General features: G+C 41.5%; 1 protein-coding gene across 3 annotated transcripts in view; it reads right to left on the minus strand.

Moving 5' to 3' along the window:
• Positions 1-18,165, minus strand: part of LOC138616233 (transcription initiation factor TFIID subunit 4-like) — a 93,020-nt gene that overhangs the window by 51,073 nt on the left and 23,782 nt on the right. For all 3 annotated transcript variants that reach the window (XM_069690394.1, XM_069690393.1, XM_069690392.1), the window contains 4 exons: positions 16,265-16,340; positions 15,069-15,183; positions 6,836-7,005; positions 300-430 (listed from right to left, as the gene is read on the minus strand). In XM_069690394.1, the coding sequence (XP_069546495.1) occupies positions 300-430; positions 6,836-7,005; positions 15,069-15,183; positions 16,265-16,340 (492 nt within the window). The remainder of the gene's footprint in view (positions 1-299; positions 431-6,835; positions 7,006-15,068; positions 15,184-16,264; positions 16,341-18,165) is intronic.

An 18,165-nucleotide genomic window follows, 5' to 3' on the forward strand; every position in this document is an offset into this window, starting at 1 on the left:
TATATTAGCTAACAGGCCAAGTGGTTCCAAAAACAATTATTATTGGAGTGCATTATCTGGAGTGCAGTGGCTTCACAACAATTATCAGTTACAAAAGAATGCATTGACAGGCTTTAGCAGTAAAGATGTTATCTTAGGACATCTCTACTTTTTGGGTATATATGTGTGTGTGTGTGTGTGTGTGTGTGTGTGTGTGTGTGTGTGTGTGTGTGTGTGTGTGTGTGTGTGTGTGTGTGTGTGTGTGTGTGTGTGTGTGTGTGTGTGTGTGTGTTGTTGTTATACAGGTGCATTCTCCCTACCTTACAGGAGTCGAGTCGGTGCTGTGCGATAGTCGAAACTTTTTCTACCACAGTCCGAAGTCGTGACTGTGTGGCGTGTGAGATGAACGTCACTGCCTCCATGGGGACCTCCGTAACTCCAAACTTTTTAGCTGTGAAGGATAACACACACACACACACACACACACACACACACACACACACACACACACACACACACACACACACACATATTTAGGACTACACAAAACTTACAACCAGAACATCATTCGTGTCAAATACACCTTTCTCTTTAGCAGATTGCTTCTAGCTAATAGTGGTTTTCATTCACCTTTACAATTAAAATCATGATTCTCTCCTTTACCAACAGGGCATTTTATAACATTGTAATATAACCTCTGTTCTGCCTGACTAAACGGATAAACCGGCCATAAGTGGTATTTCTATAATAACTTCACTCGCTTCTATGGTTTGTTTTTTTGAGAGGAGCAGCAACTAAACAGGTAGAAAGTAATCGTTTTTGTAGAGAAACACACACACTTAAGATCTCATAAAAACAACATCCATACCTACTGTACTCACACGCACATTCCCACAGAAGAAATGTCTGGATTAGTATGTGCAATTAACTCCCAGAAAGAGGACTCATCAAACAGAAAAGTTAATTTGTTTCACAGTCTTAGTGCGAATTCCAGAGTGGTTTTACTAGCTAAGCTCCTTCGAGTGTGTAAACGACATTGACCATCTCTTTTTCGGAGAAGGATAATTTAGTTTCCTTGGAGCAAAACTCATCTGAAGTCATAACAAAAGAGAGGAGGACAGACTTTGGTCGGCTTGCTATCTGTTTCCAACTTCCTTTTAAATTATTCCATTAACATAATTTTCTCTCTGGCACCCTTTTAAGTAAACCACACCAATTATTTAAATCAGCTGAACAATACATACACTCCTCACCCGCTCAAGCTTTGAAACGGATGGAGGGAGCCCTGTTAGCCTTATAATTACAGTGGCAATACATGTGGCAATGTCACAAGGTCAAAGAAAAATGGTAATAGGTTTCTGCTTCCTAAAAAAATACAATCTTTTAGGGACATTAATATTTCAGAAAAAGTTTAAGAGACTTAGTCACAGAGACACATTTCTGTGAGTAAAAACACATTATTCAATGTGTGCTGATACAAATCGTTATTCTTCACCAAGAAAAAGCTTGTAAAAGGGCTAGAAACAGACTAACGATCTGCACAGCTTTAATATTCTGTTTGACAGGAAATGGCACGCACCAAAGGTTGTAACATCTCCAATTAGTGGAGGCATTTAAACCCAAACTGCCTAATGCACTAGTTAGCTTTTTTGGCTGCACTAGCAACATGAATTTATTAATGGTAATGTTGGTCGGTCCACCCCTTTTGGTCCAGACGGAAATATCTCGTTGTTTAGTATTTAAAAGTTGTTGCTTATCCAGTAAAATACCTCAGCACCAACAAGATAATGATCCTTTTCCTCTATTATCAGGTCAATTTAAAGTTGGTCCAATACTTTGGTTTATGGGTAATAATGATGTGACAAATAATAGGAAAAATGGAAGCTTGTTGTAAAACAGGTTGTGTGTGGTAATCTACCACCACATACGCTATAATTCTCCCTCAAAGGAAGATGAAGACACCTTTCGTGGAGTATTTTTCTGCTTTTAGATTCAATATCCAGCGAGTGGAAAGGTTAGTATTTACCTATAATCATTAACTACATATGCTGTATATCCCTGTAAAGCAGGTATGATCAATATCTTTATAAAAAAGGATGTATCAATGAGAGTATAACTTTAGTATTCTGGTACACTGCTGTTATAGTGTTGGTTTTTGACCCCAACAGACAGCTCGACTTGCTCAGCACCAAATAGCAGACAACTGGAGAGCATATTTATTTTGCAGCTAAAGAGTAGGATGTATCACAAGTGGAGACCAACCCACCAAGACATCACCCATTGGTTTATGAACTGCTGTTTTGAAGCCTAGACTATGGCACTTTAGCCGTCACCATCTTGTTATTGGGGGCAATAAGTAACCATATTTGGATGGGCGAGGGATGGATCTGACAAAAACAAATTATTTTGTTCTATCCGGTGTTCTTAGCATCCTAGTTTTCTAGTGCAGTGTACCGCCACCTACAGTTTTTAGTGAAATACGTGAAATCACCTAAGTGACTGTGTGTCGTTCGGCGCATGCACAAGACAAGCCAAAGGGAAACCACTTATAAATATAATGGCTCCACAGCTCTGCTAAAGCACAGGTAACCATTAAAGGGTGATGACATGTTCGCAGCTTGTTTCTGCGGTCCCAAGTGGCCATGCAATAAAGCTCCAGCTTGCCAGGAATCCAACTGTAGTCATGTGGTATGCCCACTAACCATTAGTCCTCCAAGATAGTGCTGGTTTAAAACAAAGGGAATTTTTGTCTAAAAATAATATGCAACACCTGCTTTTCTGCTCTTACCTTTTCTTCCACTTTATCACCTCTGTGTATATCTAGTGCTCAGTGTCTCAAAGAAATGTTTTCAATGGGGGACTCTCAGAGTTTATTAAATGTTATTTACAAGTTCAAACACAGAGATTACAATTTATATCTTTATGTACTCTGCCACTCTGTTTGCATTTTTATACTGTAGTGGCCTGCTAATCATTTTGAACACAACAGGCATAAAGAAATATCATGGAGAGACTCAATCTGCATTGAGGCCTTGTAACTTGAATATTTACTTTGTGTAAAACTGACTGGTATCCATAGCAAAAGGAGTCCCTCCTGAAAAGTGGCAGGCAGTGAACATGGAGAAGGTCCTGAATGGTCCGTCTGTAATAGTTTATATCTATAATACCTGTAACTAGGTAATTGCTTCTTACAATCCACGGAGTCGTTTTCATTGGTGCTTTTGACATAACGTTCACCATCTGTTGACCCTAACATACCAGAATTACACTTGAGGCAGCTACTTCTTGCTCAATTGGTTAAAAAAAAATCTATGCTTTCTAAGAGACCACCATGATTTCCGACTTACAGGTTCTGATCTTCATCCCTAATGATTGTAATAAACCCATCTGAAATCTTCTCCACTGCACATCAGAAAGCCAATAAAGTCTTAAGAACTGCTCTATTCTCAAATGGCAGAGATGCCATCGCATCGAGTCATATCCTTCTTACAGTCCACACCCATCTTAAAAGTGCTTCATCTGCCCCCAAATATAAAACACAGCTCTTTCTTTGAGCAAACAATAACAAATGCTTCCCTGGAAATCTGGTCTTCAAAACAGAAGGTTCTGAACATTGCCATGTATTTTTCCAGATGGACAAACCATGTAAATCTCATCAGTATATTTTAGTGACCCTTTGGAAATTTGTTCCCTCCTGAACCTTTGGTTTTATAACTGAGCAGTTTGATTTCTCCTCTGGTCATTTAATGCTTTGAAAGTAAGAAACCACCAAATATTGGACAGAGCAAGGGCAGTGTGGTGTCACACCAAAGCGTGTAATACACATGTTTTCCACTAGATGATACTGTGTTCGAGTCATGTTTTGCCTCGCTTAGGAATAAAATATTGAGGAAGACGGTCACGTGACAAAGCTCATGTGACAAAATACAAAAAATGATAAAGTCCACATTGGGAGATTGGGAGCGTTGGACTGAACAAACACAAGACTTTCATACAGGAGACCGCTGTTTGAGTTCGTGAGAAAACAAAACTCAGCGTTGATTCCTTTTCAGTAAAATAGGTTCCACACCTCACTAAACATATATAACTTATGTAAGGTACGTTAAGTCATTTTTGTGATATTCAGTAGTTTTGGTGCCTAAACCAAACCAAATTACTGCTGTTCCACATTAAACCCAAACCATGATCTTTTCCTAAACCTAATCACGTTTTTTAATGTCTACCCTGGGACCAGTGTTTGAGTCTGAGAAGGCAAAAGTCTATGTAGATCTCTTTTCAGTAATCTAAGTAAACTTACGTAATGTACGTTTAGTAGTTTACGTGATATACGTAACGTCACTTTCATAAAATTATTCATTTTAACCCAAACCATGGCCTTTTCCTGAACCTAGCCATGTAGTTTTTGGTGCCTACACCAAAGGCCTTGGCAAGGCAAAACGTGACGCTGCATCCTCTAGTGGAATAACGGGTGTATTACACTCTTTGGCATGATACGGGTTGTCAAGGGACGCAATATTTGTGACACAGATGGAACATTTAAGACATGTCAACCATGATAGCCCAATAACATCTGGATGATAAATAACTAATAAAAGATTGTTCAAATAAAAAATTACTATTTAGTGGCAGCATTTGTTGCAGTGATAAAGCTCTCTCAAATTTCTCAAGCTGCTAACATTAACGTTAAAAAAAACAAGTAAAATGATGTGACTGCCTCGGTCCATGATTGTAATGTCCAACACATAAAGCTTAACATGCTAGAATAGGTTTGGTAAAGTAGCTTGGTGATTAGGAAATTAGTCAAATATACCACTCTGCACAAATCAGAAACTCAGAGAACACATTGTTTAATGGATAAACACAGAACACTCTTTCTGATGCCAAGAGAGATACTGAAGCTCCTGTCTCACAGCTGACATGTTTGTGTTGACCCGTGTTTTCCCCCAGCAGCCTGTTAAGCTAGCTTAATGTAAAAAAAAACCCAAAGAAAAACAAAAAACAAAACAGACAGGATGTGATTGCAGCATTAGGAGTCATGTATGTTTGGCAGGAAATCATGCTAAAACACTCATCCAAATGCAAATGAAAAAGAATAAATCAGAATAAACTAATTTTCTTGTCAATGCTTTTACTTCCCTTTAGCCATTAAAATGTCAAAATATGTTTGAGGCAGATGAGGTAAAATTACATGCATGGATGCTTATTTTATTATTACTTTTTCAGGATGTAGAATTTGATTATTTTAAAACATTTTCCATACATGTGCATCTTCCCTGTGCATCTATGTCACAGCAAGTGTGTGAGTGGACCTTTAAGGTAACAGTGGACTATCATTACTTTGAGGAGCTTTTTCTAGAGAACTCCAGCTGTGCCTGTGTTCTGGTTCTCGAGCTCAAGGATGAGCCCGGAGAGTTATGAGGGGAGAGGAAGAGAGAGGTTTGGGAGAGGAGGGCGGCACTAGTGTTTGCTTGCAGGGGATGAATAAGAAAGGAGAGGAAACAAGACACTGAGGGACATGAAGAGAAACTAAGGAAAGAGGCAGTCAACATCCCCTTTTGAAACCAGTATTCAAAAAGAAACAAAAGAGGGGATGAAAGGAGGATTTAGGACATCAACGCTGATTTAAAAATTAAAAAGTAACAAAGAAAAGAAAGACCCTGGAACCCATGTTTTTGTGGGGCTACAGGGCAGGAAAGGTCACGGGAAAGTTTTAGTGGGCTGCTCGACAGTAAATCAGTGCGAAGTGTATGTTGGTGCTTTTACAGTAAAGAGGAGCCTCTCTGATTGAGTGGAGGTGGCAGGCCGGGGGAGCCTCCCTCGGACTGCTGTCAGCTACAAGCGTGGAGAGGCCAATCACTGACACAACAAAGCTGTACAAGTGCCACTTCCCCAGCAGGGGGCGCCCTAGCCTCCTGCCCTGTATCATGCTGCGTGTCCCCCCTGAGGAAAGATTTATATTTTTAAACAACCCCTCTACCCCAAGGTGACGGGATAACAACCACGCCGAGAGTCCACGTAACCAAACATGACCTCCAGGCCTCCACGCTACACTAAAGATACTTTAATTGAGATGAAACAAGATGAGGGCGCTAGACTCCCCGTCACGTGGAATTACGCTGTGTGTTTTTTGATCTGATGCAGAAGAGCAAGATGCTAGGCACAGTTTTATTTTGAGTAATAATGCTCATTATACGTTTTCACAGGTTTCACTGTGCAGCCAGAGCCTTAAGTATATTCCAAGCAATGAAAGTGCCAGTAGCAAATAAGAGGTAATGAAGACACTATCACACTCTCATGTGATACTGAAGACAAACCAAGACCTCTCCGCCTGTATCAATTAGCACATGCAATACGTTGTGCTGTCAGAGTGTCAGGATCTGCTAAAAACAGAAAAAGAATCAAAATCTCACTGCCAAGTTTCATTCCTCTAAACTCTGTTCCTTTAGTCCAGAGGACAATCTGACAGCCAGCCTTCAAAAGACAAACCCATAAAGTATTTATGCATGTGCCTGCGGTCCAGCGAGTTCAGACAGCCACTGAAGAATTCATTAAAGGAGGTGAAAGAATTGTTAAGTGTATCAAATTTAAACCAAGGCCAAACAAGAAAAGGCTCAGTTTGTTCCAGTGAAGGGGAGAAAATCAAAACTGTCCTCAGTGATGACACAATAAATACGGAGACAACATGCTTCTTACACAAAAGACAAAAGCTTTGGAGGGAGAGATGAATTGATCCGACATAAAGATTTTTCCTGCGGTATTAGTGGCCGCTGGAGGTTTGAGAGGCAAACATTAATATTGAAGGTTTTATGAGTCTTGACTGTTGCGTTTCATAACGGGTGATGCAAACATGTCCCACCTGTTTCCAGAATGCGTCGGTGCAGCAACCCCGGATGAAGAAAGGCCTCGTCTTTACATGAGCGGATCTGCGTTCCCACGAGCTCTGAGTTGGTGGCGAGTATTCTGGCGCTCTCCTCGTTCAGGTTCACTCCGGCCATGGAGGCCACGTCATTAATGTCATCATCGTCCCTGAAACGTGAGAGATGGAAGAGCAGCAAATTACATTCAGTGGAAATCATTAGCTTTTAATTTAATAATCTCTTCAGCTATAGAAGGCCCAAGTGCAGTGGTTCTCAACTAGTGGGTCAAGTCCCCAAAGTGGGTTTTGGGGCTAATTTGAGTGGGTTGTGAATAAGTATGTGAAAAAAAGTTCGATCAAAGTCTACAGAACTTTCTCTGCTGCACTTTTATTTTTGAACACACACGCTATTTGCCATTTTTGCCAAACCCAGTTGCTGCCAGCATGGTCAGGAAAGTAACGACCAAAACTAATGTTGTCACATCAGTAGTTAGCTCTCATTCACTTCAATTCTTGAAATTTGAGGAGCATCATCAGTTTAAACTCTTTTAAAGTCTGTCGCTTTATTTTATTTGGGTTTTTAGCCTTAATTGTAGTTTTTTGCACTATATTTGGTTAACTCATGTTTTTAACCGTTGTATCCTACTGAGCGTAGACCTCGGGTTCATTTTTAAATTGTTGAAGCTGCCTTTAACCAATCAGCATTGACCACCATATCTCCAACATTATGCGCCAAAACTCTACCACTGCTGCCATGTTGGAGCCAGCTCAACATCATTACACTTAGCCAACCCCACTTGTCAGGTATTGGTCCGCCCTTCAAAGTGGCTGACCAAACCTTGATGCAAACAGGGTTTCCAGACTGTAATCACAGTAAAGACTGAAGCTGTGAGCGATTGTTAGGTGGTGCCAGGCTGGAACTGAAGGTAAAGTCAGTGAAAGTCACACGGGTCGCCAATAGCGCAGGCCAACTAGGGAGGCTGCCTGTAGGGACTGTGCTGGTGTGTCAACACTGTTTCCTGCTGTCTTAACCCTCCTCAATCAGTACAAGAATTCCTTGAACACAACCTCTTACTCTGCATCAGTATTCATGTCCTAACATTAGCAATATATATATTCCTTGAAGAAATGATTTGGAGATCCTGTTTTCACTCACAGGATGAAATTCTGCTTTGGTTTTGTCACGGAGGGCTATACTTTGGTCATAATGGCACACAATTCCCATTCCGGGGTCTATTTGTGTCAACAGTTGGAGAGGCAGGAAGATGAAGAGCGTTTGGAGGGAGCTTTGCTCGGTAAGGATGCTCCTGAGGATTGGCACAGAGCTGTGATGAATCTTGCTACACGCTTAAGTCAACAAACTCTATTTACACACCGCTGTGCAACACCTAGTGATGCATTTTCTTGATGTACTGGACATTTCTCACGGGCATAATGTTGACTTCATGTTTACATGTTATTATGCATTAGCAAAGACAAAAGAGAGTGAACATGTAGAATTTGTGTTTGGGTCATTGCATTTAACAGAGGTCCACACGTACAGGCTACAAGTTTTCTTCGTGAGTTGTCACTGGGAGAAATTCCCCTACAATTATTATACTTGGCAAGTAATGATTGTGATTCTGGCCTGCATTAGCTGAGCAGTGACATGTTGCGCTTACAGGACTGGCCCGGAGCAAGCAGCGGATTTTCTGAGTGGCTTTGACGGAGAGAACAAAGAGCCACAGAACACACACAGAGTGGCCTCTCGCCACTCACTGGCTCACCTCCACACTCATTTATGTTCGTGCCACGGTTGTTGGTTGCGACATCCCCATTGTGTGTGTTGCTGTGCTTTTGTGTATGTATGTGTAAAGCGTAGGGGCCCCGAGTTCTTTTAGGCGTCTTGGAGTGTGGGCACACACCGTCAAGCCAACTCCACCCCGCCGAGACCCTCGTGCTCCTTCAGTGCGGCCACAGAGAGCCGATATGAAACTTGACACCACGGCGGGAGGTTGACAAAGACGATTAGAGTAGCTCCCTGAACCTCACACACCTCAACCTTCTCTCTTCTTTTCCTTCTCCCTTCCATAAACTCTAATTACGCCTTCACAGAGAGAATCTGAACAACAACACCAGCATGGATACATAGGATTATACCCTGTGCTGCACCTTGGGCTGTGTACCTTTCTTCATCCTGTCCTCATGGATAACTTGACCTGCCTTAAAAACAAACATGCCCTAGGCCATTATCACTCAGATGCAAAAAAATAAAAAAAAAAAAAAAAGAATGGCTGCTACGACAACAGCTTAAAACTATATATGTAGTTAATGGACATGACGGGAAAGTGATTACACAAGATTACTGAACGATAGCAACCATCTGCCACTCAGGTAGATGACATCAGTGTAAGTCTGTATTGACAAGCTGTGTAAAGACACTCAAGGCCCACAATTAAATGTTTTGAACCCCAGTGTGAAAATTATCTACCTGCTCATTATGAATGATCCTAACAGCCTTTGTCTGCGTGTGACTGCAAAATTGAAGAAAAAAGTGGTAGAGCACATGGTTCTGACTCAGTGAAGAACACCAACAGACACTATTAGATATGAGGCAGTGGTGGAAAGCAATTAGGTACATTTACTCAATTACTTCACAATGTTAAGTTACTTGTGCTTTATGAGTATTTCCTTTTGATGCTCAGGACAATGGATAATTTAACAAACTTTTAAAGTACAACGCATTGTTAAAGATCAAACCAGTAGTTTCTGGGTCACATTTCAGATGTCTATGAGTTGTTTACAGCTCCATCAAATAGTGAGTTTTCCTTTAAAATTCTCACATTTCAATAAATGTTCAAATGATCAAATATCTTTCCCAAAAATCAAAGATTAGAGAAAAAAGGCCAAAAACTGAAAACAGATTTGTGGATCAGAACTTTGTTTTTACTTCTTTCCTCTTTCAGTAATCATCTGACAACCCCTCACATTTATCTGCTGTCCCAAAACTGGATATACTGTAAACCTGGATATAAAGTAGTTCAAACTCGCTCAACCTCCAGCAGCTACAACAGTAACATGCTGCTCACACACGGATGCTTTAGTAATCATTATCTAATTATGTCATATATGATGATAGATCAGCCAGAGGGACCAAACCAGTACTTTTACTTTAATAATTTAACTACGTTTTGCTGTTAATACTTTACTTAAGTAGGATTTTTCATGCAGGATTTTTACTTATAATGGAGTATTTTTACTTTGCTGTACTGGTACTTTTACTTAAAGCATCTGAATAATTCTTCCTTTACTGAGTGAAGCAATGGTGACAGCAAATTAAACACAGTAACAAAGGCACAGGCTAGGTGAGCATTTAACAATATGCTAATCTGCTGAGGACTGACAATAGGTGGAAATGTTTGTTTGGATATATGTACACCATTATTCATGTTTATTAAAAAGACGGTGAGAGCTACAAGTCTGAGGCAGGCAACACAAAAGGTTAGATTAGAAAACCTCTGTAAATCACAGGAGGTGAGTTTTATATGAACCATCAAGCCACAGTTGCATACTATTTCTATTCATGTTTTTACACGTTTTGAATTACTCCTTTGATAAGATATGACCTGGTTAGACAGACTATTCACCTTACGGTTTGTTACTGGATTGGAAGTGACCTTAAAATAATAAGACAATTAACAATGAGGAACACAAGTTTAGCTTAAAGGTAATGTTGTGTTGCCTGGATATAACACACCATGAAAGTCTATTGAGTGTAATAACAAGTATAATTCCTGACAACTGGCTGAGGTGATAGTATACATATCAAGATATATGGCATTAGTACAGTTAATATATATACACATACATACATACATATGTATATGTATACATAAATATGTGTGTGTGTATATATATATATACATAAATATGTATATGATATGTATAATATGTATGTATACATGTATATACAAAATAGGTTTATATATATATACACATATATATATATATATATATATATATAAACTTCTTTTTTTTTTATTAAACAACAGGCCCAGCTTACATGATGCCACAGAAGATGTTTGACTACAGCTGCACAACAACTCAATCCCCCAGACACAAGTACGTGTTGCTTCATTCTCACCTGTTCAAATTCACAGTGAATGTATAAGTAATTTGGATGAATAATTATTTTCATTGAATTTATTGGGGGAGATAAAACAAAATTATCAACAGAGTGCACAAAAAAAAAAAAAAACAGACTCCAAGAACTCCGGTGATATCTTTTTCTTGGACGGTCTGATTTCAGGGCTGTTTGGGATCCCCGCAGCTCAAATCAAATGAGAATGCCAAAGAAAGGTCTGACATTAAAAGGAGGGAATGAGATATGAAATGCAAAATATTCCAGACCATATACAGCTGCACTAATAAAGCAGAGATGTAATTAGCTTCCACAGAAGTTAAAGCGCAACCTCTCAGTTATTGGTTGGGGTTGGCCCGGGGACACGGAGCCGACGGCCACGTGAATACATATGCATGTCGTTTCCATATCAAGCTTGTGTTTCAGCGAGGGCACGCCATAGGTGGTGGGAGGACTGCACTTTCCATTTAGAGGTTGTGTGTGTGTGTGTGTGTGTGTGTGTGTGTGTGTGTGTGTGTGTGTGTGTGTGTGTGTGTGTGTGTGTGTGTGTGTGTGTGTGTGTGTGTGTGTGTGTGTGTGTGTGTGTGTGTGTGTAGTGCATCCAGATCTCCTGTAGCTCCCAGTCTATGGTGCCTCCCCCACTGTACACCACCACCACCTTCACACCAATCCACCCCCCTGCACACACACACACACACACACACACACACACAGACCCCGCCTTCCCCTCCCCCCCGTGGTCTCTGTGCCCAGGCAGGGGGCTCTGATTGATCCCTGTGACTAACACCCAGACCACGCGTGTTGTTGCGCCCACACTGAGAGACATGCACCGCTGGAGTATTCTCCACAAAAAGCAGCCTGAAGTTCACTGGGCAGCTGATGGGATATGTGTTCATGACCCAAATGGATGATCGAACTGGTGGCTGCAGTGGCTCAAGAGAAGCCAAAAAATAAAAAATAAACAGCAACAAGCTAAATATTTCAGGTGTTTAATAAGTAACTGCTTTAAATATAACAGACCACTCGCAGTCTGGAATAATTATTCACAAGAATTAAAAAGGCCTGGTGAGGAAATAGTGTAAATTAGATGATGGTGATGAAGGTGCATGCCAACGTACTTTGGTTTGATGTGTTGATGAGAACATATTAGCACTCCACACTTCTTAAAGTGTATTTTTTCATTTTAATGTCACCACTTTCTTTAAGGATCTATTGAGCATCTTTCTCGTGGCACGACAGCCAATATTCAACATAATCTAATCTTGTGGCTGCTGTGTTTCCAAGTCGCGGCATCAACAACTTTTGGGAGGTCACTTTTAAGTTTGTAATTGAGTCAAATTTATTTGTAAAGCCCCTCTTAGGCAAAACAGGCACATCACATAGCAATTTACAGAGCAACAAAGGATTCAACCACAAAGTCATATAATGAAGTCACTTTGCTGGTAAATGATGGAAAAGAGCTGGTGGACTTTTGCATCCACTGGCAACAGTGACAGAGAAGCAAAAACGTTATTCCTTCTTCTGCTTGTGTTGGTCTTTTCCTATGCGACTGTGCCAGCGTTGTGTGTTAGTGCGCACGGACACCATGCAGGACAAGGTTGGATTTTAAGGGGCTGAGGCTGAGCTGGGAGGTTGGCAGAGGGCTGAGGGCCTCGGCTGGCTCGCCAGTGATTACAGCGGATGTCGAGTGTTTACAGAGAGATGAGGAGGGGAGGAGGGGGGGAACAGAGACAGCTGCTTTCACTCTGTACTGTAAACTACACACACCGACACAAGCACTTACACAGAAGGCTGTAGCTCCATTGGAAACCCCACAAGCCCTGCAGAGTGTGTGTGTGTGTGTGTGTGTGTGTGTGTGTGTGTGTGTGTGTGTGTGTGTGTGTGTGTGTGTGTGTGTGTGTGTGTGTGTGTGTGTGTGTGTGTGTGTGTGTGTGTGTGTGTGTGTGTGTGTGTGTGTGTGTGTGTGTGTGTGCTCCAGCTGGCCCGCTGGGACCAGTGGTTCAGAGTGACAGCCATACACACATCAGTCCCCGACTGCAGCTGAACACGGAGCAGGCCGGGTGGGGCAACGGCTGCTGGATGCTGACTGACCAGACCAGGACTTTTTTTTCTTTCTTACAGTCAACATGTTGCGACACTTTCTCCGCTCTCTGTTGTTACTCTTAACATTCAGTCAAAGAGACTTTTATGTTTAAAGGTGACCTGGCTGAACTGCAGTATAATTTTACCTCTCACTTTCGCACTTTTTCTTTGTAATTTGGAAGCGATTGGTAAAATAAATAGTAGTAGTAAATAAATCTGACATGACTTGACTATAATATACAAATGGCTGTGACTCTTTTACTACTGTCTCTTTCAAATACAGTAGAAACTAAAAGGGGGACTTGTAACAAACTTGTAAAGCTAATAAAACGTGTGATGTACAAGAAAAAACAGCCACCACCTTCGTTCACAGACCACGTCATCATGTTCAAGCTGCAGGTTTCTGAACGTGTTGTGAAGACAGTGTGGCATCAGATTGATGTAACACCAAGCTCTTCCAGCATGTTTATATCCTCAGGGAATAAAAAGTGATAGCAAACAATCAACAGTGCATGAGGCTGCAGAACTGAGAGGTTTCAGGCACCAGTGACCAACCAAAGGTCCAGCTGAGACCTTTACAAGAGTTTAATGAATGAAGATGATATAGGAAAACAAGAGGAAACAATGAGAGACACAGATTATCTAATCATTCATTAAACACTGAAATCGATAGCAGCTCAGCTCAACTTATATGTGGCTTCAAGTAAAAATGAGATGTCAAGGAAGTTCTGCATGTGTGTTGTTGGAGGAAAACAAACGGCCGACACGCAGAGATAAATAAATGTCATTTTAAATGTATTCCTGTATTGTGTTAATATTACTAATCTATATGCCTCTGCAAATTGTCCCTCGGGGATAAATAAAGTGTTCTGAATTGAATTGAGATAAATAAATGGATGGAAGCATGAATGTTGGTGTTGAGGGACGACACATTTAACAGGCACCTGACCTGAATACGAAGGAAATTTGCTACAAAATGTCAGTGACGTGCTGCGCAGTATTGGGCTTATGTTGAAACCAGTGCATTTGAGTGTGGTGGGCCACTGTGATCACTGCAGGGGGGGGGGGAAAGGTCGCCAGTAACAAGCAAGCCTGACAGCTTAATTACCAACGCAGCTAAAGATTTATTGGTTTATCAATCAGAGCCCCCGGGACTGCCTTTCCCCTCAGGAGACGGGAACCATTACCATGAACCCGTTGGCCCATGTGACCCAGTCTCTTCTTGCCCTGGCCCGGTCACACCGGGGCAATCCTAAACCCCCTGCTCCTGTCAATACATGCACACACGCATATTTGACACGCACACAAATATTCTTAGATCGGTAGGATATACACACATGTTCCTGTGCAGCTGAGCAGAAACACAAACAAACACAGAGAAACAGAGGCATCTATGCAAACATGAACTTACACACAAGCATGTAAATGCTGCAACACACACAGACTCGCAAAAAAAAAAAAACACATAAAGACTCACACGAAACATGGACCACAAAGGCCAGCATGTGGGCGATGAACCTTTTATGTTTTGAGACAAAGGCCCAGCTGAAGCAGAGACAAGACCAGAGAGGAGAGAGAACGAGGGAGAGAGCAAAGCTGCAGGCTAAATACCGTATGTTTGACTTAACCAAAAGGTATTTTCAGAACCGCATCCAGAAATTCCAACCATCTGGACACAATTATCTTATTTCTAAATTAAGATTTAGCTCATTTGCAAGCCCGTCGATGAGTTGTGACACTGACACAAGGAGGGCGACCGTGAGGGTGATCTATTGGCTGGCAGTGTGTTGCTATGTGGTGGGCGAGGGGAGAGAGAGAGAAAGAGGACCACCGATCAACCAGCCGGGCAGGCAGGCAGGCGGGCGGCCAGGTGGCCAGGCAGGCAACTCTGGATAAACACTCATAGCCTTAGCTGAGAGTGTAGCCTGTAGTCATGCAAGAGGCTTCTTCAGTGAAATGCTGCCCCCATGTGATAGCAGGCGGGAACAGCATGTGCTCGACAGTCGAGTCTCCTGGCGAGAGGAGTTGTACCTGAAAGAGCCTCCTCCGGGGTCGTTGAGCTTGTTTTTCTGATTCCCAGAGATCTGAACAGGCAGGCCCATGGGACTTTTGCCTGCTTGGATTATGGCTCCCTTTCCCATTGTGCCTGTTAAGGAAAGATGAGGGGGAAAAACACAAAGAAGAAAACACTAAACAAAAAGGAAAGGAGTAATGTTATCATTGAAGTGTCCCCTCCTATCTGCGTCAAATATCCTCCCGTCTAACGACTACCTTCAGCTGTCTCTGTCATCCTCACAGGGGGAGATTGGTGTGTGTGTGTGTGGGGGGGGGGGGGGGGTTTACTGTCGCTCTCCCCAGGTTGGTGCGGAGAGCGTCGCTCTGTCAATATCACTGCGCTTCACCGGCTCTCCTTACACTCCTAAACCGCATCCTGCTCCGAGACACGTTTTCCAGAGAGGCACAAGGACTGCCAGAGTGAATTTAAAGTTGATTTTAACAGGCATGTTCCTAGCCAAGAGGCACAGAAAAGTATTTTTAGAACTATCTCCGCATTCCAATTTATGGGCATAAAACAACCTACAGATCTTTCACTGCAGGCAATCTTGGGGAAGGGGGCAGATCAAATTTGTATGCACCTCCGATCGTACACAGACACACACGCACGCACGCACAAACAGGTACAAACACGTACACACATTACACACACCACTTGAGAGCACACAGCTCTCTTCGGGGAGCGTTACACCCGGTTGGTGTTGGGGCGATATTTGTGGGCTTCTGTGGGAAGAGTGTTTGTGAATCAGTGTGAGTAAGCAGCAGCGCAAATGTTTGAGAAGGCTTCATAACCAGACAGGAAAAAACACCTGTTCTCTCCACGGCTGCTGCCTGTTTACACATCTTACAGCCGACTGAGAGAACAGTTAGATTTTCACTAATGGCTATCTTGTGTTGAACATCCTCCTGTCATGCAGCCTCACTAAAAGATGTCAATATAGCAGGTTGGAAACAAGAAAATCATGAGTCAGTCTGAAAAAAAAGTTACCATGAAATTACAGTAGTCTTTGTTTAACCTTTTGTTATTAACTGAATATACACTTAAGTCATCCGCCAATCGTTTTTCAACACCTGAATGCCTAAAATAATATTGTCAGGTAGCCTACTGTACGTGCATTTGAGTTTTGGTGATTCGATCACATGTGTCTGCAACAGGCCTGCAGGTGTCTTACCATGCGCTCTGATGGACTGTGTGATCACCACGGGCATCCGGACCTGGCCACCGACGGCACCTCCGGTCTTGACACTCTGAGAAAGCAAAACTTTACTGTAGCATATAAAAGTGTGTGAGTGGAACAATTGTGAAGTGAGGGATATTAAAAAGTATGAAATTGTATGCCTGCTAAACCATTTATGGTTTAGCAGGCATACTAAATCTTTCCTCAATCGTCAAGAGAAATTGTTTAAGAAAAAAATAAACTTTCAGCCATATAGTTAGATGGTAGATAGCTGCTTGAGTTTTGTGTACCGATTTCTATTTGACTGTAAACATACTAAAAACAAATGCAGTATTAATGCAGGACAGATGCAGAATGAATTCTACAATGGCTATCTCTACAGAGTACTGAGAAAGTGGAGATCAAATTAAATGCACGAGGATGGATTTCTGCCACTGTATGTGACCTACATTTGCTTGCATTTGCAGATAAAACAAAGGCAATAAGAAGTCAAGACTGCAGTGAAAAAGTAGTTTAGCAGAAGAAGTAGTAGTAGTAGAAGAAGAAGAAGAGGGAGCATGGAGGGGTGTGGGGGGACTATGCTGGGCTATTAGAGTCACTTCCTTCCTTGGTAGCAGCTAAGGGCCGAGCCTCGGGCTCAGCCATCCATTCCTACCAGTTTGCTTCTTGCTGCATATTTTTTAGCCTTGTTTTCCATTCCCTGACACATGCTATATTACTGTTCAAGCTACTGAGAAAAAGACAGAGGCCATTTTTCCCGGAGATCTACTGCAGGGGTCTGCGAGAGTGGGAGGGAAAGGGGAAAAAATACATTCAGAAGGAGCAGATAGCTGGCACCTCTGGCCAGCTGGCGACACAGTTAAGAAGGAGAAGAAAAACCTCAGGTAGAAAGTTTGAGAATCAAGACACTGAAACTGAAGCGCTCATCTATCATTTCAAAATTTGTTCTCCTGCTTTCAAACCCCAATTATCAGAGTGAATGGACATGTTCGATGTTATTTAGGGGTAAGAACAGCATGGTCGTTTTATGTAAAACATATGTTTGTGCTACAAAATTCCAGTTAGACAGAACTGGATAACGATGACCTTGTTTCCGTATACAGGGTTTTCCCTACAATTATAACAGTAAGATGCAGCCACAAAGCATTTTCTAACAGCACCTAAACAACTGTGGCTTTACTATAAGCATTATTCAACCAATGTTTAGTGATTATCATTTTCATGGCAAATAGTGTATTTTTAAATAAATACCACCACAATGATAATAGTCCATAATTATGTGAAAATGTACAGTTTTTAGTCAAATAACTGTCCACCAGCCCGCATCCCTAACACAGCACCCAAACCCTCTAAATACCAGGGAAAACCCCGTTGATAGTAATTATATTAGTATATAACAATATACCGTATTTAGTAAGTGTCAAGACAACACATACTGCAGGTGACACTGCAGATTATTATGACGAATCAATAGCTGTCCACTTGTATTGTAGCCGATGAGTTCAGTTATTAAAAGTTTGCTTGGTTTACTTTCCAGAAATGTTGATATTGTTGTAGAACTTAAAGATCAGACATTAGAAATATTAACAATGCCTTAATTAATATACATATAATAGCACATGTAATGAGGCTATACTGTACATGTGTACATGTACATACTTTGCTGGAGTGAAAACTCAACTGCTACAATGCAGTGATGTGGCCTACTTCCATCTCTCCATTCATTCATGGTTTTATCAAGTCCATTCACCTCGTACATCATTTGCCCTGAGGCAGTTTAAGGTCCAGTTCCCTCATAGCTAGTGGTTAAAAAAAGAAAAGAAATCTAACTACATTTACATTACATTTTAAAAATAACTTTAATAAATCTTCTACTTTTAATGTGTTTAGAAATA

This window comes from Brachyistius frenatus, unplaced genomic scaffold (genome assembly GCF_029030835.1).
Source record: "Brachyistius frenatus isolate BFR_SWC_R1_liver_20210118 unplaced genomic scaffold, ASM2903083v1 Contig_9, whole genome shotgun sequence".
In the NCBI taxonomy this organism is placed as follows: domain Eukaryota; kingdom Metazoa; phylum Chordata; class Actinopteri; family Embiotocidae; genus Brachyistius; species Brachyistius frenatus.